Source organism: Oncorhynchus mykiss, chromosome 26, assembly GCF_057628025.1.
Source record: "Oncorhynchus mykiss isolate SJ-2025 chromosome 26, ASM5762802v1, whole genome shotgun sequence".
NCBI classification, from domain to species: domain Eukaryota; kingdom Metazoa; phylum Chordata; class Actinopteri; order Salmoniformes; family Salmonidae; genus Oncorhynchus; species Oncorhynchus mykiss.
This window is the reverse complement of record NC_143047.1, coordinates 39242780-39260967: the sequence shown is the minus strand read 5'-3', so window position 1 is coordinate 39260967 and position 18188 is coordinate 39242780. Positions and strand designations below refer to the sequence as shown.

The 18188-nt window shown below is 41.7% G+C and overlaps 1 protein-coding gene across 1 annotated transcript in view; it reads left to right on the top strand.

Annotated features, from left to right (window-relative positions):
* adamts7 (ADAM metallopeptidase with thrombospondin type 1 motif 7) overlaps positions 1-18188 on the top strand; it is a 172360-nt gene that overhangs the window by 35574 nt on the left and 118598 nt on the right. Inside the window, exon 8 of the mRNA XM_090223052.1 lies at positions 13991-14134. Within this exon, the coding sequence (XP_090079178.1) occupies positions 13991-14134 (144 nt within the window). The remainder of the gene's footprint in view (positions 1-13990; positions 14135-18188) is intronic.

Sequence of the window (18188 nt, the reverse complement as noted above, 5' to 3'; positions counted from 1 at the left end):
TGTTTTTTCAATTTGTAATTATGGGGTACTGTGTGTAGACTGGGTGAGAAAAAATATATTTAGTCCTTTTTTTAACTGAGGCTGTAACACAACAAAATGTGGAATAAGTCGAGGGGTTTGAATGCTTTCTGAAGGCACTGTGTGCGTTGTGTGTTGAGTGTCTGGGACTATCAATCAAGAAGAACATTAATGTCATATTTGAATGGCTTGATGTCGAGATTTGACAATTAATGAATTATCTGCTTACAGTTTATTCTTCATGAACTGATTTGCAGTGGCACAAAATGGTCCTTACTGCGACAGTATTTTAATTATTAATTAAATATACTCACATATATTTAGTCAATTTTCTAGGAATAGATTAGTTTACAGAACAAAACACCCAATTAATTCATGATTAGTGCATCAGAGTGGGTATTGGATTTGCACATGGAATATTCTCTGCCCTCTGTTTACGAGCACTTCGATGTTTAATGCATTTAAATGCATAACATTATCATATATACGATATTTAAATTCTGCTTTTGCAAAAAAAAAAAAATGTCCTGTCAATGTGCCCAGGGATTCACTAAATCATCAACTTACTAGCTAAACATACAGAGAACATCTCATTTAAACTACACTATTTCTTCCCCACTGCATATTTCATGTTTTTGTTCAACCAGCGAACACATTCTACCCACTCAAATCAAATCCAATTTTGTTTGTCACAAACACATGGTTAGCAGATGTTAATTCGAGTGTAGCGAAATGCTTGTGCTTCTAGTTCCGACCACGCAGTAATATCTAACAAGTAATCTAACAAATTCACAACAACTACCTAATACACACAAATCTAAAGGGATGGAATACGAATATGTACATATATATAAATGGATGAGTGATGGCCGTGTGGCATAGGCAAGTTGAAATAGATGGTATGAAATACAGTATATATGAGATGAGTAATGTAGGATATGTAAACATTATTAAAGTGGCATTATTTAAAGTGAATAGTGATAAATTTTGTTAAATCCATTTATTAAAGTGGCCAGTGATTTGGGTCAGTATGTTGGCAGCAGCCTCTCTATGTTAGTGATGGCTGTTTAACAGTGGCCTTGAAATAGAAGCTGTTTTTCAGTCTCTCGGCCCCAGATTTGATGCACCTGTACTGACCTCGCCTTCTGGATGATAGCGTGGTGGACAGGCAGTGGCTCGGGTGGTTGTTGTTCTTCATGATCTTTTCGGCCTGTCTGTGACATCGGGTGGTGTAGGTGTCCTGGAGGGCAGGTAGTTTGCCCCCGGTGATGCGTTTTGCAGACCGCACTACCCTCTGGAGAGCCTTGCGGTTGAGGGCGGTGCAGTTGCCGTACCAGGCGGTGATACAGCCAATTCAAAGTTGTTTCCAGTGATGAGTACCCACTGGGCACAAACTGGTTGAATCAATGTTTTTTCAACGTAATTTGTCAACTTATTGTGATATGGAATCTACGTGAAAAATATATTGGATGTGAAAAAAGTAATCAACGGCAATTTGTATAGAGGTTGAAATTTCAACCACAGGATTATGTTATCATGGTAACCAAATTTCAACATATTCAAACATATAAATATATTGAATGTGTACCTTTTCTAAAACAACGTCAGCTCTTCAATTTTATTTCCGCTATCAGAAGAAAAAAAACAATAGGCTGTGCAGCACCTCCTACTGGAGAATTGATCTATCTACAAGCTGCCCTTTGGATTCTAATCCAGGGTTTTAACCAAGCCCAGTTTAGCTAGGATAATTGTCACTGACTATTACCAATGTGCTATCCTGGGAATGATTGTTGAGATCTCCACTTAAAAACTAAATAGATTTACTGTTGCTATCGAACTAATTCCATAGAGTAGGTTTAACAGTGTAAATTAAATGTGACCATACTTTATCACTCATATCTTCAATGATTCTATTGAGACCAAAATAGCATTTGCAAAGTCATCAACAGCTATTTTTTTCAATTGAACCCAGAATTCAACTAAACATCGACAATACATAGGACTAGGATTTCACGCTCTGGTTGGTTTAAAATGGAATTATATTTAGTGAGTTGTTTGGTTGTTAACGCAACCAAATATCAACATTTGAAGGGGTTTCATTGTCCGCTTGTCTAGTTCCATCTTTGCAACTGACTTAGTCTGGCTATCCAAGTTAAAAAAAATCAAAAAGCTAAATCAGTTCAAATTTGTTCAAGTTTGGTTTGATTCAGTCCTATTCTTTAACTTAGATTTTCAGTCAAGATGGAGATTCGAATCCAACATATCAATTAATAATTTGTAGACAAACTGGAGTTCAAGCCAGACTAAGTCACTGGCACAGATGGAACTATCCAAACAGAAGATGCATCTCCTTCCAATGTTGATATTTGGTTTTGTTGACAACCAAACGAGTCAATATCACTTTTGAAATACAATAACAATCCTATTAACTTGTCAACAAGTTCACAAATGATGTTGGATTCACGTCTTCAACTCAGTTAAAGAATATGATTAAGCCAGTGGCTCAGATGGAACTACCCCTGCAACAGATTCATCTTCTTTAAATGTTAATATTTTGATGCCTTGTCAACCAAATACAATTCAATATTACTTTTGTAAAATGGCCTTGCGTTACAACCTAATGTAACAATCAACCTTAAAATTAGTAACACATCCATGTCCACATTGTGAGGTTACTGCAACTATAGAAATGTCTTCCTATTGTCACGATCGTTGTATTGAGGAGACCAAAGCGCAGCGTGGTGTGAATGCATGATTTAATGATAAGACGGAAAAACACAAAGGACACTAAACTAACTAAGCTATAGAAAATGAGTGCTAACATGCAACATCACATAGACAATAACTCACCAACCACAATACAAAACAGGCTGCCTAAATATGGTTCCCAATGAGAGACAACGACAAACACCTGCCACTGATTGAGAACCATATCAGGCCAAAACACATAGAAATAGACAAACTAGACATACAACATAGAATGCCCACTCATATCACACCCTGACCAAACAAAACATAGAAACAAACAATGCAAATCATGGTCAGAGTGTGACACCTATGTAATCATATAAAGTGTGTGTGTTCAAGATGGCATGAATAGGTCATCGCAGGTCAGGTGTAAATCTTCACAATTCCTGTAATAATCTGACCAGAATCTCCAACAGTATTGATCACTTTTTAATGTAATACTTTTTAATGTAATCTCAACTGTAATCCAGGTCATTTGGTTCTACTATTAGATGAAGCACAGTGATTTAAAAAAAAAAAAATATTTCACCTTTATTTAACCAGGTAGGCTAGTTGAGAACACCTTTATTTAACCAGGTAGGCTAGTTGAGAACACCTTTATTTAACCAGGTAGGCTAGTTGAGAACACCTTTATTTAACCAGGTAGACTAGTTGAGAACACCTTTATTTAACCAGGTAGGCTAGTTGAGAACACCTTTATTTAACCAGGTAGGCTAGTTGAGAACACCTTTATTTAACCAGGTAGGCTAGTTGAGAACACCTTTATTTAACCAGGTAGGCTAGTTGAGAACACCTTTATTTAACCAGGTAGGCTAGTTGAGAACACCTTTATTTAACCAGGTAGGCTAGTTGAGAACACCTTTATTTAACCAGGTAGGCTAGTTGAGAACACCTTTATTTAACCAGGTAGGCTAGTTGAGAACACCTTTATTTAACCAGGTAGGCTAGTTGAGAACACCTTTATTTAACCAGGTAGGCTAGTTGAGAACACCTTTATTTAACCAGGTAGGCTAGTTGAGAACACCTTTATTTAACCAGGTAGGCTAGTTGAGAACACCTTTATTTAACCAGGTAGGCTATTTGAGAACACCTTTATTTAACCAGGTAGGCTAGTTGAGAACACCTTTATTTAACCAGGTAGGCTAGTTGAGAACACCTTTATTTAACCAGGTAGGCTAGTTGAGAACACCTTTATTTAACCAGGTAGGCTAGTTGAGAACACCTTTATTTAACCAGGTAGGCTAGTTGAGAACACCTTTATTTAACCAGGTAGACTAGTTGAGAACACCTTTATTTAACCAGGTAGGCTAGTTGAGAACACCTTTATTTAACCAGGTAGGCTAGTTGAGAACACGTTTTCATTTGCAACTGCGACCTGGCCAAGATAAAGCGTAGCAATTCAACACATACAACAACACAGAGTTACACATGGAATAAACAAAACATACAGTCAATAATACAGTAGAACAAAAGAAAACAAAAAGTCTATATACAGTGAGTGCAAAGGAGGTAAGTTAAGGAAATAAATAGGCCATGGTGGCAAAGTAATTACAATATAGCAATTGAACACTGGAATGGTAGATCGGCAGAAGATGAATGTGCAGGTAGAGATAATGGGGTGCAAAGGAGCAAAATAAATAAATACCAGTATGGGGATGAGGTAGATAGATGGGCTGTTTACAGATGGGCTATGTACAGGTGCAGTGATCTGTAAGCTGCTCTGACAGCTGGTGCTTAAAGCTAGTGATGGAGATGTGAGTCTCCAGCTTCAGAGATTTTTGTAATTCGTTCCAGTCATGGGCAGCAGAGAACTGGAAGGAAAGACGACCAAGGGAGGAATTGGCTTTGTGGGTGACCAGTGAGATATACCTGCTGGAGCGCGTGCTACGAGTGGGTGCTGCTATGGTGACCAGTTAGCTGAGATAAGGCGGGGCTTTACCTAGCAGAGATTTGTAGATAACCTGTAGCCAGAGGGTTTGGCGACGAGTATGAAGCGAGGGCCAGCCAACGAGAGCGTACAAGTCGCAATGGTGGGTAGTGTATGGGGCTTTGGTGACAAAACGGATGGCACTGTGATAGACTGCATCCAGTTTGTTGAGTAGAGTGTTGGATGCTATTTTATAGATGACATCACTGAAGTCGAGGATCGGTAGGATGGTCAGTTTAACAAGGGTATGTTTGGCAGCATGAGTGAAGGATGCTTTGTTGCGATATAAGAAGCCAATTCTAGATTTAATTTTGGATTGGAGATGCTTAATGTGAGTCTGGAAGGAGAGTTTTCAGTCTAACCAGACACCCAGGTATTTGTAGTTGTCCACATATTCTAAGTCAGAGCCGTCGAGAGTAGTGATGCTGGACAGGCGAGCAGGTGCGGGCAGCGATCGATTGAATAGCATGCATTTAGTTTTGATAACGCAATCTGTTGTATAAATAAATAACATATCTGACATTGTATTTCCATTTGAGCTTTGCTGTCCTTTTAAGTGGTTGAAGCGCAGGGATAGACATTTGGGTGACAACTTTTCCATTGTAATTGGTTGTGCTTTTAGATGGTTGATAGAATAGTGATAACACATTGGAAATTCAACAACATTTTAGCTGTATTTTTTGAGTGAGTGAATCTCATTTATCCAACGTCTCACACCAAATTTTACCCAATTATCCAGGTTGAAGTGAGGTGGTGTGCTCTACACCAAAAATGGCTTCTATTTTGGAAGATTGCAAAGAGGAAAAACAGACCCAGGTGGCCCAAACAAAGCTTTAAAGCTTCTGTCTGATATCTCATGTCTCTCTGCTACCAATTACAGTTATCCAACACCTTTTGATCTTCTTTGTTGACAACATCACACTAAGATATTGTTCTTCACACGTACAGTAAACCACATGCGCCAACCTACTCAGATATTGAGTTCTTCACACTAAAGCTGATGTCATACGAAGCAACCTGGATGCAATTAATGTCCACCTGTCACCCTCAAACTGCCTGCAACATAGTTGCATTGAATCATCACGAGATAGAAACTGACTGGATACAATGTCCAGTCAGTAAGCAGAAACAAGTTTACATGACTCGTCATATCGTTCCGTTCCAGTTGTCATGTTTATTTTCTATTCATTTTTTTACTTTTACCCCTTTTTCGTGATATCCTATTGGTAGTACAGACTCGGGAGCAGCGAAGGTCGAGAGCCAATGCGTCCTCCGAAACACAACCCTGCTAAGCTGCACTGCTTCTTTACACAATGCTTGCTTAACCCGGAAGCCAGCCGCACCAATGTGTCGGAGGAAACACTGTACACCTGGCAACCGAAGTCAGCTTGCAGGCGCCCAGCCCGCCACAGAGTCGCTAGAGTGCAATGGGACAAAGACTTCCCGGCCGGCCAAACCCTCCCCTAACCAGGACGATGCTAGTCCGATTGTGCGCCGCCTCATGGGTTTCCCGGTCATGGCCGGCTGTAATACAGCCTTGGATCGAACCTGGGTCTGTAATGACGCCTCAAGCACCACGATGCAGTGCCTTAGACCGCTGCGCCACTCAGGAGGCCTAATAAATGTAATTTTATAAGTGAACTCAGACTTTTCCCTGTCCAGTTTCAAATGAAATTGTACAACAAGAACTGCACTAGCTAGCTTAGCTCGTCGCTATCTTGGTTAGCTAGCTAGCATGGTTGGTAAATAGACAACATTTTGGCTAGCTACATTTTACAGCCAGAATTTTGTCTATATCAATGCTGTTACAATTATCAAACATTTGGATAAACAAATAATTTATGAAAAATTATGTGATGTATGAAAGGATTGCATGTTCTGTTTGAATTGCTTTGCCTTTGTGTATCAGCAAGGTCGCTTGAGATGTCACAGCTTGCAACTTGCTGCAACAGAAATTGTCCAAATTGATTCGTGTTACACAGGCGTCGCACAGGCAGCCCACTTCTGATATTTTTCCCACTAGTTGGTCTTTGACCAATCACATCAGATCTATTTACATCAGATCTTTGTCAGAGCTGATCTGATTGGTCAAATGACCAATTAGTGAAAAAAATATCAGATTTGGGCTGCCTGTCTAAACGCAGCCGTAGAGTAATCCGCATGGTGTTTCATCTCCATTGTGTGATGTGATGAACAAAAATAGGTGGTTCTTTCATGTTTTAGGTCCAGCCTTATAAATACCCTGCTGACAAACACAGCTATACAAATACATTGTCCCCAAATACCATCAGTAATGACAATGCATTGTTCCCAGACACCTTCAATTAGGATACATTGTACACAAACACCCATGGAGAACATATCCTAATGAAATAATAATAACAGGCAGGTGTTGGATTTCTGTACCGCCCACCCCACCCTTGTGTCGCTTAGTTATAATGTGTGGCAGAGGGAATGCAACATGTTAAGTATTTGATAAGCATTCAATGCGCACCTGAATGAAAGAGGAGCTGTGGAATGTGATACCATGGGACATTGCTCTGGTCCCTCCACCCCTTTAGAACCTATTAATGATGTTCTTTGTCCTCAGTGTTCTGTTGTTGTTGAGGCAGACGCTATGGCTTTGGAAACATGGTCTGTTGTTGTTGAGGCAGACACTATGGCTTTGGAAACATGGTCTGTTGTTGTTGAGGCAGACACTATGGCTTTGGAAACATGGTCTGTTGTTGTTGAGGCAGACACTATGGCTTTGGAAACATGGTCTGTTGTTGTTGAGGCAGACACTATGGCTTTGGAAACATGGTCTGTTGTTGTTGAGGCAGACACTGGCTTTGGAAATATGGTCTGTTGTTGTTGAGGCAGACACTATGGCTTTAGAAACATGGTCTGTTGTTGTTGAGGCAGACACTATGGCTTTGGAAACATGGTCTGTTGTTGTTGAGGCAGACACTATGGCTTTGGAAACATGGTCTGTTGTTGTTGAGGCAGACACTATGGCTTTGGAAATATGGTCTGTTGTTGTTGAGGCAGACACTATGGCTTTAGAAACATGGTCTGTTGTTGTTGAGGCAGACACTATGGCTTTGGAAACATGGTCTGTTGTTGTTGAGGCAGACACTATGGCTTTGGAAATATGGTCTGTTGTTGTTGAGGCAGACACTATGGCTTTGGAAACATGGTCTGTTGTTGTTGAGGCAGACACTATGGCTTTGTCCTCAGTGTTCTGTTGTTGTTGAGGCAGACACTATGGCTTTAGAAACATGGTATGTTGTTGTTGAGGCAGACACTATGGCTTTGGAAACATGGTCTGTTGTTGTTGAGGCAGACACTATGGCTTTGGAAACATGGTCTGTTGTTGTTGAGGCAGACACTATGGCTTTAGAAACATGGTCTGTTGTTGTTGAGGCAGACACTATGGCTTTGGAAACATGGTCTGTTGTTGTTGAGGCAGACACTATGGCTTTAGAAACATGGTCTGTTGTTGTTGAGGCAGACACTATGGCTTTGTCCTCAGTGTTCTGTTGTTGTTGAGGCAGACATTATGGCTTTAGAAACATGGTCTGTTGTTGTTGAGGCAGACACTATGGCTTTGTCCTCAGTGTTCTGTTGTTGTTGAGGCAGACACTATGGCTTTAGAAACATGGTCTGTTGTTGTTGAGGCAGACACTATGGCTTTGGAAATATGGTCTGTTGTTGTTGAGGCAGACACTATGGCTTTGGAAACATGGTCTGTTGTTGTTGAGGCAGACACTATGGCTTTGGAAACATGGTCTGTTGTTGTTGAGGCAGACACTATGGCTTTAGAAACATGGTCTGTTGTTGTTGAGGCAGACACTATGGCTTTAGAAACATGGTCTGTTGTTGTTGAGGCAGACACTATGGCTTTGGAAACATGGTCTGTTGTTGTTGAGGCAGACACTATGGCTTTGGAAACATGGTCTGTTGTTGTTGAGGCAGACACTATGGCTTTAGAAACATGGTCTGTTGTTGTTGAGGCAGACACTATGGCTTTGGAAACATGGTCTGTTGTTGTTGAGGCAGACACTATGGCTTTAGAAACATGGTCTGTTGTTGTTGAGGCAGACACTATGGCTTTAGAAACATGGTCTGTTGTTGTTGAGGCAGACACTATGGCTTTAGAAACATGGTATGTTGTTGTTGAGGCAGACACTATGGCTTTGGAATTAAACTAATTAGACAATCAAAAACACATACAGGCAAACACCAATGCATTGATACAAACACATTGTTGATGTGGGCACAATGACATTGACATTTGTGAATAATAACAGAATCTGTCTATGAAATTATCCCCCTCTCAAATAAGTATTTTGAAAATTAAAAGCATATACAGCCACACACAAATGCAATGGCAGTACACTCAAGAACACAAACAAACAAATCTCTATTGTGGTCTTTAATAGCAAAATTATCCAGGACTAATACAATTTTGATTAGAGAGAGAGAGAGAGAGAGAGAGAGAGAGAGAGAGAGAGAGAGAGAGAGAGAGAGAGAGAGAGAGAGAGAGAGAGAGAGAGAGAGAGAGAGAGAGAGAGAGAGAGAGAGAGAGAGAGAGAGAGAGAGAGAGAGAGAGAGAGAGAGAGAGAGAGAGAGAGAGAGAGAGAGAGAGAGAGAGAGAGAGAGAGAGAGAGAGAGAGAGAGAGAGAGAGAGAGAGAGAGAGAGAGAGAGAGAGAGAGAGAGAGAGAGAAGCGTAATTTCAAGGATGTGCTTTTATTGAGCAGAAAAAGCAGTTGAGAAAAAAAATCACAAACAGAAGAAACTTTGTTCCAAATGTAATTTGTCACGTTTGCCAAATACAATGCACAATACATTTTTTACATTGTAGTCATTATCAGACTTATAATTTGTGCATTCATCTTAACATAGCTAGGTGATACTTTGACTGTGGTATGTGGTTGTAAGTACTTTATTTTGAAAAACTGTTTAAAAAAAAGAAAATGTATTGTGCTTGTGAAGGATTGATTGATAGGATAGGATGGGATGGGATGGGATAGGATAGGACGGGACGGGATGGGACGGGACGGGATGGGACGGGACGGGATGGGACGGGATGGGATGGGACAGGACAGGATAGGACAGGATAGGATAGGATAAGTTATTTTATGCTAATTAATGCACGTTTATATAGTTATAGTTGATAAACATTTTAAAGAATTTGAAGTTAGGATAGCCTGAACATGAGAAAGTTGGTTTGGTGTCTCTAGCTTGAATGATTTAAACCCCATAAGGTCGCTGTCCTCTCCCCCTGCTGAAGTCTAATTAGCATAATAGAACACATTTAATCATCTGTCAGTTTCAGCTAGAGATCTGTTGTTGTTTTTGCATTGGATGCGTCTCAATCCACCACATCCACTTAAGTAACACTTCTGCATCTGCTGTGAAAGGTGACAGAGCTAAAGCGGTGTTTATCAGACCAGGAGACATCTGCTGTGAAAGGTGACAGAGCTAGAGCGGTGTTTATCAGACCAGGAGACATCCCATCTGCTGTGAAAGGTGACAGAGCTAGAGCTGTGTTTATCAGACCAGGAGACATCTGCTGTGAAAGGTGACAGAGCTAGAGCGGTGTTTATCAGACCAGGAGACATCCCATCTGCTGTGAAAGGTGACAGAGCTAGAGCGGTGTTTATCAGACCAGGAGACATCTGCTGTGAAAGGTGACAGAGCTAGAGCGGTGTTTATCAGACCAGGAGACATCTGCTGTGAAAGGTGACAGAGCTAGAGCGGTGTTTATCAGACCAGGAGACATCCCATCTGCTGTGAAAGGTGACAGAGCTAGAGCTGTGTTTATCAGACCAGGAGACATCCCATCTGCTGTGAAAGGTGACAGAGCTAGAGCGGTGTTTATCAGACCAGGAGACATCTGCTGTGAAAGGTGACAGAGCTAGAGCGGTGTTTGTCAGACTGAAAATGGAAAGATGAGACTCACACGTACATGTGGGTTGTTTTGCTCTAGGACGACCACAGGCCACACAAGACTCATCTGAAGTCGGTTCAACCGACCTGCCAACTTCTGTCTGTAGCGTCCCAATAGTTGGGGCTACACACTAATATGACCCATCTGTGTAAAGGTGACACTCTCACCAACACGTATAGTTCCAGTCAAAAGTTTGGACACACCTACTCATTCAAGGGTTTTTCTTTATTTTTACTATTTTCTACATTGTAGAATAATAGTGAAGACATCAAAACTATGAAATAACTACATTATTCTATGTGTGTTTTGATGTCTTCCCTATTATTCTACAATGTAGAAAATAGTAAAAATAAAGAAAAACTCTTAAATGAGTAGGTGTGTCCAAACTTTTCACTTTTCACTTTTTACATGTGGGTTGTTTTTGCTCTAGGACTCAAGACCCGACAACAATAAATGAATGGAAGTACAGTATATATGGAGACGCTTTAGTGACAAACAATTTCCTGATCTTTCTCATGTCACACTTCGAACAAACTTCGTTTTGATATTTATTTGAGGACTATCTGTTTACGCATGTAGTGAATCTGTTTTCAATGCGTTTTTATGGGTCAATAGCAGTAGAGGGGTGAGTTATTTTATGCAAATGTCAGCCGTGGCCAAACGTTTTGAGAATGAAACAAATATTAATTTCCACAAAGTTTGCTGCCTCAGTGTCTTTAGATATTTTGGTCAGGTGCTACAATGGAATACTGAAGTATAATTACAAGCATTTCATAAGTGTCAAAGGCTTTTATTGACAATTACATGAAGTTGATGCAAAGAGTCAATATTTGCAATGTTGACCCTTGTTTTTCAAGACCTCTGCAATCCGCCCTGGCATGCTGTCAATTAACTTCTGGGTCACATCCTGACTGATGGCAGCCCATTCTTGCATAATCAATGCTTGGAGTTTGTCAGAATTTGTGGGTTTTTGTCCACCCGCCTCTTGAGGATTGACCACAAGTTCTCAATGGGATTAAGTTCTGGGGAGTTTCCTGGCCATGGACCCAAAATATCGATGGTTTGTTCCCTGAGCCACTTAGTTATAGGTGCTCCATCATGCTGGAAAAGGCATTGTTCGTCACCAAACTGTTCCTGGATGGTTGGGAGAAGTTGCTCTCGGAGGATGTGTTGGTACCATTCTTTATTCATGGCTGTGTTCTTAGGCAAATTTGTGAGTGAGCCCACTCCCTTGGCTGAGAAGCAACCCCATATATGAATGGTCTCAGGATGCTTTACTGTTGGCATGACGTAGGACTGATGGTAGCGCTCACCTTGTCTTCTCCGGACAAGCTTTTTTCCGGATGCCCCAAACAACCGCTCTCCTTGATGATCCGATAAATGGTTGATTTAGGTGCAATCTTACTGGCAGCAATATCTTTGCCTGTGGAGCCCTTTTTGTGCAAAGCAATGATGACTCCACATGTTACCTTGCAGGTAACCATGGTTGACAGAGGAAGACAATGATTCCAAGCACCACCCTCCTTTTGAAGCTTCCAGTCTGTTATTCGAACTCAATCCACATGACAGCGTGATCTCCAGCCTTGTCCCCGTCAACACTCACACCTGTGTTAACGAGCGAATCACTGACATGTCAGCTGGTCCTTTTGTGGCAGGGCTGAAGTGCAGTGGAATTTTGGAGGGGGATTCAGTTCATTTGCATGGCAAAGATGGACTTTGCAATTAATTGCAATTCATCTGATGACTTCATAACATTCTGGAGTATATGCAAATTGCCACCATACAAACTGAGGCAGCAGACTTTGTGAAAATAAATTTTTGTGTCATTCTCAACTTTTGGCCATGACTGTATGCACATTTTATATAATTATAGTTGATAAAGGTTTGAAATAATTTTATGTTAAAATAGCTTGAACATATATGTTAAGTTGGTCTTGTAGCTTGATTGGCCAAGGAGCAGGACCACTTTTAACATCTACCTCTGTATTCCTATGGTACTCATTCAAACTAATGTTAAGTTATGCAAATGTTTTATGGTTATAGTTCAGAAGTAAATAGTATTAAAAAATCATTTGACAAGCAATAGAAGTATAGTGTAGAATTAGAATACTGTGATGCAAGTTAGTTAAGTCAGAAAACAAGTCGTGCAGCACACAAGTTAAATTAATTCGCTATGTGGTGCGTAGATCCAAATGCCCAATAAGAAAATGAAGGTCCACTCTTTTTGGATGAAGGTGATTGTAGATACGTCTGTTTATTCCGTTAGGGACAAACGTCTCACCCCGTCAGGTTTAATCAGTGTCAATGTCAAAGCCTTAATTCAAAGGGAGTGGACCTTATCAATGCTGTGTATGAATGCAAAACCTAATAGAGTTTGATAGTAGTTGAGGTCAACTCCAGTCAATGTATAGCATGTCTCTATACGTGTCCCACTTTCTTTTTTAAAGAGCTCTAACTGAACCAGTACTGACTTAGGCATTTGTTGGAAAGGGGCCCTTTACTACATACAACAACAGGGTATGTAAATACAATTAAAAGTGAGTTTGCCTCGTCTTTGAGGCTTCAGCCCTCGCCTTGGAGTCTTTAGACCATCACAGAGTGAAGCTGTGATATTGGTTGTTGGTGCCATATATTGCTAAGCCCCCTAGTGGGATTCAGATTGGTTTCTAAATACTCCGCTCAGTGGCCATAGGGGGTAAATGGGACTGGGTTGGTTAACGCTTGTGTGAGATCTGGAAGTCCGGCGACTGATGAAAGCAACGTGTTGCATTAGCTTAGCGGGCTATGCTACCCACTACAAAGACACCAAGACTGCTGCCAGACATGTTTGTCAAAGGATTTTGTGCGGTTTCCAAGGCAGGCTCTGGCAGCATTTGATGTGTATACAGTACATGTCTGTCTCTTTGGTCTCTCTCTACTGTGTGAATGTGTACGTTCATACGTGTGCTAATTCAAGTGTGTGTCTAGGCAGCCTGTCTAGGCAGTGGCCTCTCAATATACACTGCATCAGCTGTGTGTGTATATATATTGAGTGGACAAAATATTAGGAATGCCTGTTCTTTCCATGACGGATTGACCTGGTGAATCCAGGATCCCTTATTGATATCACCTGTTAAATCCACTTCAATCCATTAGTTAGGTGTTCCTAATGTTTTGTCCAGTCGGTGTATACTGTATATTTGAGAATGGATATTATATTGTATAGTTGTCCACTCACTGTGTTGTGTGTGTGTGTGTGTGTGTGTGTTGTGTGTGTGTGTGTGTGTCTATATATTCCTATATATCTGTATACATGTCAAATTGTCCATGCAGGGCCCACTCACTCTCCCTTCTCTCTGTGGGATGTGCTTCTATGCCGCAGCTTTGGGATTCAGCATGATGGGAACGGCAATGACTGTGAGCCGATTGGGAAAAGACCTTTCATCATGTCTCCACAGCTCCTGTATGGCACCTCCACCCCCAGCTGGTCGCGCTGCAGCCGCCAGTATATCACCCGCTTCCTCGAGTGAGTTCTAATTCTATTGTCCCACACTGATGACCTCATCATTCTGTCCAAGTTTCTCCCTGTTTCTCTCTCACACTTTGTAATGATAATGCAAATGATAGTATGTAGATAACCATGCAATGTGTCACTCAATCAGGCTTAATGCAATGTTCCCAAAGGAAAACAGAATGCAAACATAGTGAGAAAATGATCTGTTGTTCTCTTTCTGCCTCTCTCTCCGTCTCCATCTGTCTTTCTCTCTTTTATTCTCTCTCTCTCGCTCTTCTCTCCTCATCCCCTTCAAACCACTTTACCGGTCTCTTTCCCGTCTCTAACTCCCTATTCTACAATTCCACTCATCATTTGTGCCACTGATGGCCCTTGATTCCATAATACAACTACACCCCAATAAGGACCTAATGGAATATGTACCGGATATATGCACTGATTTATGAGTGCATTCTAATTGTCCCATGGTCTCTTTGTTCCATGTTGCTTGATGCTTTCAAATTGAGCAGTTCCACCAATGAAGTATCCACTTTCAATCTACCATCTACCCAAATAGCCTGGATATGAGAGGGTTGTATGTGGATGGTACTTAGAATGTTTCAATCTACCATCTACCCAGATAGCCTGGATAAGAGAGGGTTGTATGTGGATGGTATGTGGATAGTGTGGATGGTATGGAATGTTTCAGTCACAGATCAATAGACAAAACCTCCATCACTGCTTACTACCATCCAATCTATCTGAGACTCAGAGACAAGCGTCAGAGACGTGTTTGGTTCCTAAGTAAACCAAGATAAAGGATCTATTTCAATACATCATACACCCTTTCCGGTCATAGGTTTGTGTCCATAAAATATGTTATTTGTTATTTTCTAAGACATGACTGTGTCTCCGTCTTAATGCAAACATACTGAAAGATGTCACACTACAACAGACATGCTTTCTGCTTTATTTGTGATTTTGCAGTGTGAAAAATACCTCTTGTCAGCTCCATCAGCTTCACAGAGTACGCGCTGCGCTTTCTGAGGCTTAGACAGACACAATAGTATCTTGTAGTGATGATGCATGCCTCTTATATAGAACCCTAGATAGCAGTGCCAAATAGAACCCTAGCTAGCAGCGCCATATAGAACCCTAGTTGGCAACGCCATATAGAAACCTAGCTGGCAGCACCAAATAGAACCCTAGCTGGCAGCACCATATAGAACCCTTGTTGGCAACGCCATATAGAACCCTAGCTGGCAACGCCAAATAGAACCCTAGCTAGCAGTGCCAAATAGAACCCTAGCTAGCAGCGTCATTTGGAATCCTAGCTAGCAGCGCCATTGGAACCCTAGCTAGCAGCGTCATATGGAACCCTAGCTAGCAGCGTCATTTGGAACCCTAGCTAGCAGCGTCATTTGGAACCCTAGCTAGCAGCGCCATATGGAACCCTAGCTAGCAGCACCATATGGAACCCTAGTTAGCAGCGCCATTGGAACCCTAGCTAGCAGCGTCATATGGAACCCTAGCTAGCAGCACCATATGGAACCCTAGTTAGCAGCGCCATTGGAACCCTAGCTAGCAGCGCCATATGGAACCCTAGCTAGCAGCACCATATGGAACCCTAGTTAGCAGCGCCATTGGAACCCTAGCTAGCAGCGTCATATGGAACCCTAGCTAGCAGCGTCATATGGAACCGTAGCTAGCAGCATCATATGGAACCCTAGCTAGCAGCGCCATATAGAACCCTAGTTAGCAGCGCCATATAGAACCCTAGCAAGCAGCGCCAAATAGAACCCTAGCTAGCAGCGCCAAATAGAACCCTAGCTAGCGGGTCCAAATAGAACCCTAGCTAGCGGCGCCAAATAGAACCCTAGCTAGCGGCACCAAATAGAACGCTAGCTAGAACCCTAGCTAGCTAGCGGCACCATATGGAACCCTCATTCTTCTCTGCGGATCCTCTCAAGCTCTGTCAGGTTGGATGGGGAGCGTTGCTGCACAGCTATTTTCAGTCCGGGCTCTGGCTGGGCCACTCAAGGACATTCAGAGACTTGTCCCAAAGCCACTCCTGCATTGTCTTGGCTGTGTGCTTAGGGTCTTTGGGGCGAAGGTTCACCTTCCAAAAAGACAATCTGAGGTCCTGAGCAGGTTTTCATCAAGGATCTCTCTGTACTTTGCTCTGTTCATCTTTCCCTCGATCCTGACTAGTCTCCCAGTCCCTGCCACTAAAGAACATCCCCACAGCATGATGCTGCCACCACCATGTTTCACAGTAGGGATGGTGCCAGGTGTCTTCCAGATGTGACAGTTGGCATTCAGGCCAAAGAGTTCAATATTGGTTTCATCAGACCAGAGAATCTTGTTTCTCATGGTCTGAGAGTCCTTTAGGTGCCTTTTGGCAAACTCCAAGTTGGCTGTCGTGCCTTTTTACTGTGGACTGGCTTCTGTCTGACCACTCGACCATAAAGGCCAGATTGATGGAGTGTTGCAGAGATGGTTGGAACTCTGGAGCTCTGTCAGAGTGACCACCAGGTTCTTTGTCATCTCTCTGACCACGGCCCTTCTCCCCCGACTGCTCAATTTGGCTGGGCGGCCAGCTCTGAATACTTTCAGAATGCGCTGTAGCTGATGCTGTCAGGACAAAAGATTATGGCTTGTCATACTTTTTTTGGCCAGACTGCATCAGATACATGGGCTACATGTAGTAAGACAGAGGGGAGCTATTTCGCTCGCTCAGATTCTTTCTCCAGTGAGAGAGTTTCAGCCACTTGCGAATTGAAGGAAAGTTGGCGGGTGCACAGTGCACTCTTCAGATGCTGGAATGATTTTGGATGAACATGTGAAGGTAACCTACTTTTTTAAATGAATTTGTTTGACAATCAGATGAAAACATCATGGTTGTGTTCATGGCACATTAAAAGGTAATGCATTTGACAGTTAAATGATGTCTTCACTATACATTCCATACAAAATGTGAGGAGAGGGGTGCCTCAGACTGGCCCCTGCCTGGGGCCTCCAAGTGTGTGTGGGTTTGTGTGGACCTAGGCAGGATCTAGGCCTGGGTTGACTAATTGATTTATCTTCATGCCTGCTAAAAAAATACGACGGCATTTGCTCCCACATTTTTCCTAAAATGTGATTGGTTGCATGTGCTCTCATATATTGGCTTGCTACAGTGTTAGTCTCTTGCTCCAAAATGCTCTGATAACATTGTTTGGATCGCTGCACTGGCACCAACCGGCAAGAAAGGCAGAAAACCAGTGTAAAAGGTAACTAATGAGCATGTCTGGAAACATGGTCCAGATTTACACGAGAAGTGTTTGCACCAATACAGAACTTGCACCTGTTTTCTCTTTGTCTGAGTGAATATGGCATCAAGTAAAGAATCAAGGTTACAAATAGGAAAATTAGTGTATGGTAAAATGTATGACGATGGTTTAATGTTTTAGCTTTGTTTACTTGACTTTAAAGTCACGGGAAAATGTTGCACCCGTACGTACAAACATTAAATCAATTGGCGTGCATCTGACATGCACCAGCAAGCCTACAATGACTGTCTTTCTTTAGTTTGTGTTTCTTTGTCAGAGTGAAGCTGTATGTATGACTCAGAATGTATTTTTCTTTGCTGAAATGACCTATTTACATGCTATAGCCTACCTTATCTAATGCAGGCAAACCATCACTTGAGAGTTGGCAGTCACAAGTTTAGCTTGCACTCTTCCTTCTACTTGTTTGTACATTTGTACTTCTTGCTCTACTTGTTGTTTTGGTGTGACGAAGTATAATTATTTCAGTATGTTTTCATTCAGACACAGTCGTGTCCTTGAAAATAACATTCACACATAATGTGAGGTTAACATCTCATCAGCACAGACCTATGACCGGAAAGGGTGTATGATGTATTGAAAGAAATCCTTTATCTTTAATTGCCCTCAAGTAAACCAAGATGAAGGGTCTCTTTCAATACAGAATACATCCTTTCCAGTCATTGGTCTGTGCTGATGAAATTTTCACCTCACATTATGTGTGAATATTATTTTCTAGGACATGACTGTGTCGGGTAGGAGTGTTGTGCCAGTAACCG